This window comes from Papio anubis, chromosome 2 (genome assembly GCF_008728515.1).
Source record: "Papio anubis isolate 15944 chromosome 2, Panubis1.0, whole genome shotgun sequence".
In the NCBI taxonomy this organism is placed as follows: Eukaryota; Metazoa; Chordata; class Mammalia; order Primates; family Cercopithecidae; genus Papio; species Papio anubis.
In genome coordinates, this window is record NC_044977.1 from 136,673,635 (window position 1) to 136,685,700 (window position 12,066).

Genomic DNA, 12,066 nt, shown 5'->3' on the forward strand with positions numbered 1-12,066 from the left:
ACCACAGGCGTGCACCACCATGCTCAGTTAATTTTTTTTGTAGTTTTTGGTAGAGACAGGGTTTTACCGTGTTGCCCAGGCCAGTATCAACTACTTAGCTCAAGCAATCAGCTCACCTCAGCTTTCCAAAGTACTGGGATTACAGGCATGAGCCACCATACATAGCCGAAACATTCTTTTTATATTAAATGGAGTAATAATATGTTTGGAAACTGTCTTAATTTTCAAGCCTGAAAATAAAACTCCTAAGAATAAATAAGGCAATTTAGAACATTTAACTATCTCAAGGTATTTATATTCGACACAGGCTGAACACACTAAAGAACTTATATATTTGAGAAATTTAAAAAAATGATTTAAAAGATTCTGCAATTTTAATGGAAAAGGAGAATACATTCAATCATTTCCTTGACTGAGATTTTAAGGTTTAATACGATGACTGAACAGCACCTAGAACTTACAGAGAACCATATGACAAAATATTGAAGTGCAGCTTTCCTAATGTCATGGTATGGAGGCCTTCTAGAGCTCCATGAAGTAAACATGCAAGGAAGAGGAACAGTGGATTAAGCACTTTTAGTTTGCCTTCTTTCTTGGAAATTGACTTTTTTTGTTGATATGAAGATGTAGGAATGCATACAACTTGGAATGTAGTCTACATGTGTGAGTTCTAACAAAATAGTGAAAACTGAATTAAGAAGTAGAAATTATTGATCCGAGTAAGTCTCTATATAACAAAACAAGTGCTTTTTTTTTTTTAACATAACAACATAAAATGACCAATCCCATGAGAAAGTGTATGCAATCTAATCTGGAGTATTTATCTGTCTATGTGTGTGTGTGTGGAGGGAGGGACTCACTTATGGTGGAACATGCTATTCTATACCAATCCTAATTTTATAATGGACATTATCCCAAATCCATTAAGACAGTGTTGAAGAAGACATGTACATAGGTATGTATGTGTGTATTTATATTCATATACACATTTGTTTTTCTTTTCTTTTCTTTTTGTTTTTTTTTGAGACACAGTTTTGCTTTGTCACCCAGGCTGGAGTGCAGTGGTGCGATCTCAGCTCATTGCAACCTCTGCGTTTGGGTTCAAGCGATTCTCGTGCCTCAGGCTTCTGAGTAGCTGGGATTACAGGCAACCACCACCACAGTAGGCTAATTTTTGTATTTTTAGTGGAGATGGGGTTTCACCATGTTGGCCAGGCTGGTCTCGAACTCTTGACCTCCGGTGATCCACCCACCTTACCCTCCCAATGTGCTGGGATTACAGACGTGAGCCACCGCACCCAGACCACATACACATTCCTATCAAGAAAAAAGATGGAGATTTGACACTTCAACTATTTTTAGGTAAGACAATCCCTACTTTGAAGATTTAAATTGTCAAAGAAAAAAGGTGTACATTTCATGGATTTCTCCTCTTTGCTGTTCATGAAGGAGACAAACATATGAAAAGAAGTTAACAAGTTTTCTTATTTTATATTTCCATTGGATCCTTATTTTAAGGATCTTGGAAAAGATCTTTTTTATATAATTCAGAATTGTTATTATAGCTGATTTTTGATTTGCCAGAGGATTATTGTCTATTTCGTGAAATAGACCACTATTGGGCCACTTTTACCTTCCTTTTCCTTTTTCTGTATGCTTCTTTGGTTTCAGGACATTATACTCAAAATGAAAATATTTTCAGCTCTTCTCTGATAGGGGAATCTCTGAAGTGGGCCAATTTTGAGCCACCTCCAGGGACTTGGGGTAATTCAGAATCAAACAAGGTCCTGTCTTGGCATAAATGCCTGAGCCTACTCTAGAGAAGGGCTGAAGGACTGAACATGCCAGAGTGGTCCTACTGAGGATGCATCAGCACCAGGTCCAACAGGATCCAGGGTCCTCCCTGGGCTGGACTGAAATGAAGCTGCATCCCTTAGTCTGCTCTAATGTAGCACTAAGGGGTCTAAGTTGCCTTGCTTTGACTTGGGATTCCATTGAAAGTTAACTATTCTGTTTGTCTCAGGACCCAATGAACTAGACACTGACAGAAATACTGAATATTAAAAAGAGGGCTTCAAGTGAAGACTCTCTAGAGATAAAGGCATTTTAAAACAAGATCTGAATGGTTTCAAATAATATATTATAAAGGACTGACTTCATAGGTTCTGATGAGTTGATTATTAAGCAGGTTCTGGTCTGGGTTGGGGCAATCATTTCCCTAGCCAGAAAACATTAGCTTAGACTTTGAGCTAAGTAATTTTAATCTGAGTAAACATATCTTACTTATTGTTTATATGTTATACAAAATAATCTTTTCTGGTTACTTTATATAATTCAGTTTCAGGTCATGTACCAAGGTAAATTCCAGATGGATTAAGGTTTTACTCCAAAAATAGAAATCATAAAAATACTAGAAGAAAATGTAGATAACTTCTTAACCTAACTCTTTTTAGAGTTGAAAGCAATGGGGAAAGGTATAATCAAACTTTAACATAAAAATATACAATTTATTTTAAGGTTTTTTTAAAAGCCAATGATAAATATCTTGTAAGAGTTTTTATAATTTCTAATCTAATTGCTAATAGAATTCAATAAAAATGAGGCTTACAACAGACTCTGAGATATAAGAAGAATGGTTTAGAATAATGCTGAGGTTATCTTCTCTCTTAATTCTAGACTACGTTTAGAAAGGAAGGGCAGGACTGAGTGCACCTGGAGAACTGAATGCATCTGCAGAAGCTTGCTCTACTATTTGTTTAGAATATTTCTGGCAGTACTGAATCAGTTGAGTACCTTTCTAATGCTAAAAACCCCTTGAAAAGAAAATGAGCCAATGTATGTGATAAGTGACATACGTGATCCAATGTATGTTCAAAGATGTCCAGGCCTTCCCAGGAAGAGGAAATACTTTTGTCATATTATGTCATTCAGTTATTCATCATATATGATAATTTATTCATGTATTAATCTAAGTATATGTCTGTAACAATACTATAAGTGAATATATGAAATTTTGTTCTTTTTTGATCAATTGTGACTAGGTAAATACAATTTCATATGATTCAATCTAATATAATTGAGATTCCAACTCTCTAAAGCCCTTGGAGCCTTCCTGAATGGAGATGACATAGAATAGGATAATCTCTCACAGAGGCAGCATACAGAATTGCCAGGAGGACTAGATCTGTGAAAAGTTGGCTCTTGAAATCTTAAACCATTTTTAGAAGCTAATGAGTCCTAAAGTCAATATGACTTTATATAGATATACTCAAGGGACTTTTAAAAGGTACTTAGAAATAAAATAAAAATATTTAGAAATAAGATAAACCATTTTAGATATAAATAGGAATATTGTAAAAGAAATAAAACTACTTAACATGATTTGTACTAATCTGAATTTTCCCATTATAGTGAAAAAAGGTACACGGATGCATTTATGTTCAAGAAATGTATTCAAAAGATCAATAACTCAGCCTCAGCTGTGCTTGTTTAGACGTACTGTAATTGGTCATACAATGCGCTACAGGTTGGGAACAATAGAGAAATATTAAATAATCATTTAAGAATACACCTTACCTATCTGATTTCTTCCTGAAGAGTAAAATGCATTGACTACAGCTGCTCCACTTATCCACCTGTAGAAAACATAAGAACTCATTACAAATGATACCGCATTATCTGATTCAACTCACTCACACAATTAAAACAATATTACTAGTCCTAGATGAATCTTAACTTTCTGTTTGAAACATGATCAACAAATTAAAATTAGTTCACTAGGTGAGAGCTCATTTGAAGGCATTTCTATTTCTTGAAAAACATCAGCATATATTCAAGTCTGTAATCTTTTGTTTTATTTGCATAGATTTTTTTGGAGGCCTCTGATGTTGCAAAACCTATTCAAATGTATCACTTCAGAAATTGCAATGGGGTAACATTGTATTGAAATTTATTTAGCTTTATGTTCCTGATACTAGGTAACTATGACAACCATTCTGGAGCACTTGACAGAATACTGAAGTGTGGGTCATTAAAACTTCAGATTCAAGTATATTAAGAATAGTTAATTCCTGGTTTACAAAGAACCTTTTTGGGAACTAAGATATCTCAAGCAGCTGTGTCAGAGTAATATGTCTCTGATTATTGCCCTTTAAAAGTATCTTCAAAAAATACAACATTCCAGCTAATTGAGCAAAGGTATATTTTTGTATGACTTTAAAACGAAACCCGGGTCATTCTTAAGTAGAGTTGTCGGTCTCTCTGTCTGTCTATACTATGTCTAAGGCTCTGTATAGAACCTAGAGATTTTATAAAATACAGTTCCTGACTTTAGGAGACTCTAGTTTAGTTGAGGAGATGAGAAAACTGCATAAATAACTATAGGCTCAATGAGAAAATGGAAAACAAATGGCTCCCAGATGATAATTTGAGGGACGAGGATAGGAGCCAAAGTTCCCATGTCTCTCTGCTCAGATGTTATGAAGACTATATATTAATAATCATGTGTTAAGAAATTTTGTGCAACAGGACTAAAGTTCTCATCTTAGTGGACTATTACATGTATCCTTATTTGCTCATTGGAAAAATGGATACTCCTTGACTTCAGATAACCTCTTAAATGTCAGCACACATGCATACATTTAAGGCAGTCATACATCATCATCTAATGGCTTCACTGCAGTTGTTCTACTTTCATGGCAACTGTTAGAATGGCAATTATCCTACTCACAGAAGGGGTGTACAGTAATTAGTACAATGAGGTTACATTAGAACTGTTTCTAAACCCTGCTCTGCCAGGTGAGCTGTACAAAGTCGGCTTTAGTTACAATGTCACTTTACTTACAATGTCAGTAACTATTTTGGGATGTCAGAAGTGAATTTTATTTTGATCTCTTAAAAATAAGGAGCAGAGGGCAATATATATCAACTGACTGATAAATTCAAAGAATGGATTTTGTCTACAACAACCTGATTAAGACTTTTTTATTTAAAAGGTTTGGGATTTTACAAAAATCTAGTTAACATTTCTGTGAATTTTTCTTTAGGAAGAAAATAAGCTTGGAGATGGGGAAGAATGATTGATCAACGTGCTTCTTCCTTAGTTTGTTACCGCTGTTGTTTTAAATCGAGAAAGCATTTTTAAACAGGATGGGGGGGGACAGATAATATCAGCCCTCCTTCATTTAATCACAGCCGAGTCATCAGCATTTTAATATTTCTTGCACGTTGATGATTACAACAATATAATTTTATTTATTTTAATTAAACTCTATTTGCTTCCCACATAATTTGTGGTGACTCACAAGAAAAGCATGTATGTGTAAACCCAGGGATATTAGACTAAAATTGAGAGATCAGAAACTATGCAGAACAAATAGATTGCAATTTATGTGACTGTGAAGTATTATAAAAGAAAATAAGCAAAAATCATGATTAGGAAATATATTATGACTATGTTTATATCTATTCAGACAGTTACTGTAATTCAGGTTCAGATATGATTCCAGGCTGTCTGGCAAGAAGGTCAAAATGGAAAATGTGCTCTTACTACTCCTAGGGGGAAACATTGTTCCTTGCACGATTGGAAAAAGGTAATTCTGATGTGTCCCCGACATTTTCATGGCAAACATGGCAGCAAATTTTCTACGTAAACAGCTTATAGCTATTAAAATTTTAATTGCTATAAAAGTTAATTTAACAGCTATCTAGGTCCCAGGGGTTCTAGGGTTCAGTTTCTCAACTGCAAACTTCTGGTTTAGTGACAGTGAATTCTACATGGGCTTTTACAGGTAATTACAAATAACAGTTGCATATTTTTTGGCTCTGGACTAGTCAGAAATCCTAATACTGAAATAGAAAAGGTGCCAATCCAAATTGTTTTTAAATTGTTATTTCGGAGGAGAGGAACAAGATACATGAAATTAATTTTTCAGACAACAATAGATCACAAAAGTGGGACACGAATGAATGAAGTTTATATATTATCCATCTTGTGTCTATCGCTTTTGTAGAACTAAATGTCATACCTTTTGTTTTAGTGCTTTTCTGCTCTTCTGTTACATTACGTTAAGGGCTTTAAGATTGCATTTTGATTTATGTTTGCAAATTTCCAGCAGGGATAGTTTTGCTTATTAAAATGTCCACTATGAATTATACCTTAAAGAAAATAGGTAGCTATTTATGACCACTGAACATTCAAATAAAATTAGAATTATGGTGTTGGGTTTACATAGCACTAGCTTATAGGATTTGCCTTTTCTTCTTTGAGATCTCTCTTGATGTGCCCTCAAACCAGTCTGGGGAATTACCAAAAGCTCAGGACATTTTTTCCCTGGTAATAATCAGAACTAGAAGTACTGTGATTAGACCATTACATCTTAAATAAGGTGATGATAACAACTATAGACTGAATGTCTAATATTTGTGATCAATCACAAAATATCTCTCAACCTTAATACAAAAGTTAAATTAACAGGGCCAACTAAACAGCGATGTAACAAAAACTCTAAATTCTTTTGGTTTGAATGCAGCCCAAATGTGACCCTGACTGGCAGCACAGAGAAGAGAAAATTCACAAAGAGAGAGTGAAAAGGTGGTGATTCTTGCCCTAAAATAAAAGTGTAGGTTACCTGAATATATCTTTAGAGTGTGGAGGTCAAACACTAACAGCCTCCACAGAGAAGTATCAGACTTGAGAGATGAACCACTCTCTTCTCCCATTTCTCATCCTTCCTCTGGTGGTCTGTATGTGTACGAATGTGGGGATGTATGTGATATAAAGTGAAGAGTGGGGAAGCAGGAAGGAAAAAACCTTATTTTTAATTTATGAGATGTAATTTTGTCAGGTAAGCTTATTCTCGTTTGGGGGCATTCGGCAGTAAAACAAAGAGGGGCCACTAGAAGCAGTACGGCCCTCAAAGCTGAGCTAACAATGTGGGTGGGGAATAGAACTGAAATATACTTGACAGAGGAACCAGGTGTTTTTCTTCTATCTCTTATTGCCCTGAAGAAACTGAGCGCTGAGGAAAGTGTGAAGAAATCATTTTTATAGCTGGGAAGGAGAGCAGAAGACAACAGACTGATCCTATAGCCTTTTGGTTATCATAAGCCCACTAGATTGCAAAAGCACCTAGAATAAATTTTTTTTCACCCACTCTCGTGTAACTTAAAAACTGAAAACAACGAAATTATTAGTGAGCCTTTACTGCCAGTGTTCAATTTCTCAGCATTTAGTAGTCTCAAAGCAACTCCTTTGAAATCAGCAGTGCAATACGATAGTTTTTCTGTGTCTTCCTCCAGTCCCCTGGGTGGAAAGAATTCTTATCTTGTAATCACAATAATCACTCTAATCCTTTACATTTATCAATATTCTCTCATCAAGACTTTGAATTTTTCCATATACTTTTATTCATCTTTCAAATCATCCATATATTTGCAGGTATAGAAACTGAGGCACAATATGGTTATTAAACTCTTTCCTAATACACTTACAAACGACGTTATATAACTGGGAAAATCATATTTAAACTAAGAAGAATAGGAACCTGCTCAGCTTCCAACCAAATCTCCTACTCCTAAGCTGTTGATCTGCACCATATACAAAATTTCATTACAGGGATTAATGCCATTTTCTTCCCATCCTCTTTAAAAACAAAGATGATCATTTCTTACCACTATATCACACTGGTTACTATTTAATGAGCACTGAAGTTATGTGCCAGGTGCATTACACAATGTACAACACAACCATGCAAGACAAAAGTGAAGTTATTATCACCAGATTATAAAGGAAAAAATCTAGGTTCAGAGGTTAGGAGGCAAAGCAGGACTTCTGACTCAGGTCTACTCCCCTTACCCCCTGACGCCACAGCACAGGCTCTTCCCAATGATCCCTAAGTGTAACTTTTCACCCAAAGGCAAAAGCACAGTAGGACCAAAGAACTTCTATTGCTGCATACTGGTTGTTAACATAACTGAAGTCCTCCGGTGACTTACCTGAATCTGTCTGAGGCTAGCACTCTCATTCTGACACTAAACTGGGAGAAGCCACTTCTCTTTCAATGAAAGGTAATGGAAAATTACTACTTCTTTCCCAGATGTTACCAGTTGTTTGTGTGTAGTTCTGTTTGGCAACAAGGCACAATCTTTTTAGTCTTTGCTAGCCTTATATATGTGTACATGCACATATATGTGCACACACACTTGGTATGCTAAATTCGGAGAGATTCCTAATTTTGGAGACACTTTGGTGGGTGGATCGTTTCTGTCAGAATTTTCTTTGGTGACTTTTCTCCTGATTTAAAGTAATTCTGAGAACTTCCAGGAAAGAGGTGAAACCTATTCCACACTATATAACCCTCAGTAGTTACATAACTTGACATAAGACTATTGTCTACCTAGCTCATTAGAAGGTAATTCCATGAAGGCAGGAATATTCCATGTTTTGTTGTTAATTGAATCCTAGGGCTAAGACCAGTGGTGGGAGCACAGTAAGCACTCAGCTTTTTGGGCCTTGGTATATCACTGGGTCCTCCAAACTCCCGGAGTGCTGACCCATTTCATCCTGTGACTCTAGGAGGGCAGAGGGCACTGTTGCTATGCACGCTGTAGAGAGCGGTAGCTATCAGAAACTGTGTACCGCTGAATGTTGTCCTTTCAAGAGATGACACTGAAATAAATGCATCAGAATTCTTTTGCAAAGTTCTTTCAGTTTAAATGGAAGTTTAGGAACTTTTAATTGTGTTGTTTGGAGACGATATTTTTGTTTTGTTTTGTTTTGTTTTTAAAAAAGAACTACCTAAAATTTCAACCTTTAAATTATTCAGCTTCCTTTTCTAATTCCCCTTCCCCCTCTGGAAAACAAAACAAAACAAAACAAAACAAAACAGAATTTCTCACCAAATGCTGACTAAAAAGCAGAAATCTTTTTGCCAATAAAACATATTTTGCTTACAACCCCAAAACACACTGAAAATCTGCAAAGACTCTGTTGGCTTAATGGAAGCATAAAAGGTAAAAATCTAAAATTTTCATCTGTTGCAACATGTGTAGAACATGAGGATGCCATGGCAGATACTGCCCTGGGAAATTAAAGTGACTTGTTCAAGTTTAGCGTATCTCTTCTTTCTGGCTAACATTTGCTGAGTCAAATAATCTTTTTTACAAATTATCTCTGTCTACATTTATGGAGAGTCATTTGTCTCAAGTGTCCGGCGCTCTGCCTGCCCACCCTGGACAGACTCTCAACTTTCCACTGCTGGGCCATCATATTTACCCATATAAGTTCTGCATAATGATTTTTCCTTTGATATTCAAGTTGAACTATACAGAACTTAGTTAGAAAGAAGGCTGGTTCTCGAAACATTGGTGAAGTGGAAAAATCAGAAGGGATATTTTAGAAAGAAGTGAGGTATTTCTCTGCTGCTCAAGATTGTGTTTTTTTCCCTTGGGTCATTTGATGTGGAGAATCCAAGGAGGAAAGCTTCCTGGCTCTTACGAAAACTTCACAGTAAGGTCCACAGAACTTCAGTGCCAGAAAGAACCTTAGACACATTCTACAGTCTAGCACAGCCTACTCACTTTATAAATAAGGAAACCGCAGGGCTTTTAAAAGGCCACAGGTAGTGAATGGCAGAACTGGAACACTAAAAGAGTGTTAGTTAGCCACTCATTGCGGTGGCAAAACTCCAGCGTCACTTCCCAGGGTGCCAACTGCTCTGCCATTTTTGGTGGTGCTGGCCTTTCAGGAACTTTCTCCATGTACCATGGAGTTACAGATGTTGAGCTTCCAGCTTTAGGGGTTCCACTTATTTCAGAGGTGTGCCACCATCCAGTTGGACCAGATTAGAAAAAAATAAAACAAAAAACACCACGCTTGAAGCAACCAAGGGGAAGACAGAAACGAGCCAATCATTTTTGTTTTGTTTTTAGTGAATTCTGTGTTCACCTCAATATTAATGGAAATGCTGATATATTGGTTCCAGAGAATATTTTACTAATAAGTAAAAGTTTAATTGTGGTTTGAAAAATTGTGTTTTACTAATAAGTAAGGGTTTGTAGTTTGAAAAAAGTGCTGTTCTAGCACTTTGTTTCCTGGTAATAGCACCAGCCAGACCTTCCCTTTCATCAGATTTAATTTTTAATCACCTACCCCTTAAGATCATAGCCTCCTGAGTAAAGGGCAACATGTTGTTCTCTTTAGCATCTACTTTGTTTAGCACAGTGCTCTGCATAGGCTAGCTGCTCAAAAAATATTTATTGACTTGGCTCCTATCAGTGTCAGTATGCTTTCATTTTGATGCAGAACAGCAAGAGAGACGCAGCAACGAGATTCCTCTTTGTACTTTACAAGAAGTTAACTCCAGTGCTCAACAGTTATGATTCACAAACACTAGCAACACCCATTACAATTACATCACAGAAAGTTCTGTCCTGAGAAACTAACAAAATAACATCAAGTCTAAAAACAACAAGAGACTCATTTTGTTTTGTTCTTGTACATCTTTTCCTTTAGAGATTTACGTTTGCGCTATGAACTCTAAATGAAAATTCATGTTACTAGAAGTAAATATTTTAGAAATATTACTAAGTAACCAAAGGCTATTACATTCCCGATTCAGCACTATCTCTATGTTACAATGACATGTTTAAAATTCTTTACCAACTGGCGCTAAATCCTTAAGACATAATGTTTGAGATTTTTTCGGAAACACATACTAGGCATCAGAAACCACATGAAGCAAGAGCTTTTAAAATTTAAATCCCTTTAGGAGGCCGAGGCGGGTGGATCATCTGAGGTCAGGAGTTCGAGACCAGCCTGGCCAACATGGTGAAACCCTATCTCTACTAAAAATACAAAAATTAGCTGGGCATGGTGGTGTACGCCTGTAATCCCAGCTACTCGGGGGGCTGGAGCAGGAGAATCACTTGAATCTGGGAAGCGGAGGCTGCAGTGAGCAGAGATGGTGCCACTGCACTCTAGCCTGGGTGACAAAGTGAGACTCAATCTTAAAAAAAAAAAAAATAGTAAATCCCTGCCCTTTGCAGGCGCCAGCCACTCATAAGAGCAGAGGGAGGGCCTTTTAGCTAAATGATTAACTCAGGTATCTCACATGCAGACTTCTTGACTACCTCAATTTCTTGAATTTGTTAAAGATGATGTTGTATATCTTCACCAGCCATGATAGTGAAATGTTTGGATGTGACCATTTTTTTTTTTTTCTTTGAGATGGAGTGTCTCTCTGTGGCTCAGGCTATACTGCAGTGGTGCCCATCTTGGCTCACTGCAACATCCACCTCCTGGGTTCGAGCGATTTTCTTGCCCCAGCCTCCCGAGTAGCTGGCATTATAGGCGCATGGCACCATGCCTGGCTAATTTTTGTATTTTCAGTAGAGACAGGGTTTCGCCATGTTGGCCAGGCTGGTCTCGAACTCCTGACCCATGATCTGCCTGCCTCGACCTTCCAAAGTGTTAGGATTACAGATGTGAGCCACTGGGTCCAGTCAGATGTGACCATTTTTATTTTAGCAGCTGAGTTAGATTTATTACTGAAATGTATTGGCATTTCTATTAGTAGTTTTGTCCAACCTGTACTTGGTTTACTGAGAACGGAACAGTCTTATCATCAAATAAGCCCACAGCAGTTTGTACTTTGCTTGGCACGACATTTCCCTCCTGGTGGTGCTGTTTATTACATTATGTCTTGTCTATCTTCTGCTCTCGTAATGTAATCAAAGTTCACCTTTGATTCTCCTAGTACCCAATGACACCTGGACTTCACGTTCCAAAATGTTAATAAATGCATGAAAGGATAAATGAATACATGAATGAAACAAGCACCTCTTTGGCATGTTATTGTGTTAGTTACCACACAAATCAAGTCAGTATATTTATTTTTCACTTGCTCGCTAGGTCATTAATTTAGTTTTAACTGAGATTCTTCAGTATGCTAGACGCTGAGACTTTATGGTCAAAAAGAATAGCCCCTGTTCTCTAGGGGCTAGGAGCCTAGGGAGAAAAAGTCAACATAAGTGGTTCTAGGAATTTAGGGGCATAAACACACATGC

At 36.8% G+C, this 12,066-nt stretch overlaps 1 protein-coding gene across 9 annotated transcripts in view; it reads right to left on the reverse strand.

Annotated features, from left to right (window-relative positions):
• MME (membrane metalloendopeptidase) overlaps positions 1-12,066 on the reverse strand; it is a 91,043-nt gene that overhangs the window by 20,218 nt on the left and 58,759 nt on the right. For all 9 annotated transcript variants that reach the window (XR_004182245.1, XM_031663646.1, XM_031663641.1 and 6 more), the window contains one exon: positions 3,577-3,635. Coding sequence is in view for 8 of the 9 variants with exons in the window: in XM_031663646.1 (XP_031519506.1) it covers positions 3,577-3,635 (59 nt within the window). In the remaining variant the exon portion in view is untranslated. The remainder of the gene's footprint in view (positions 1-3,576; positions 3,636-12,066) is intronic.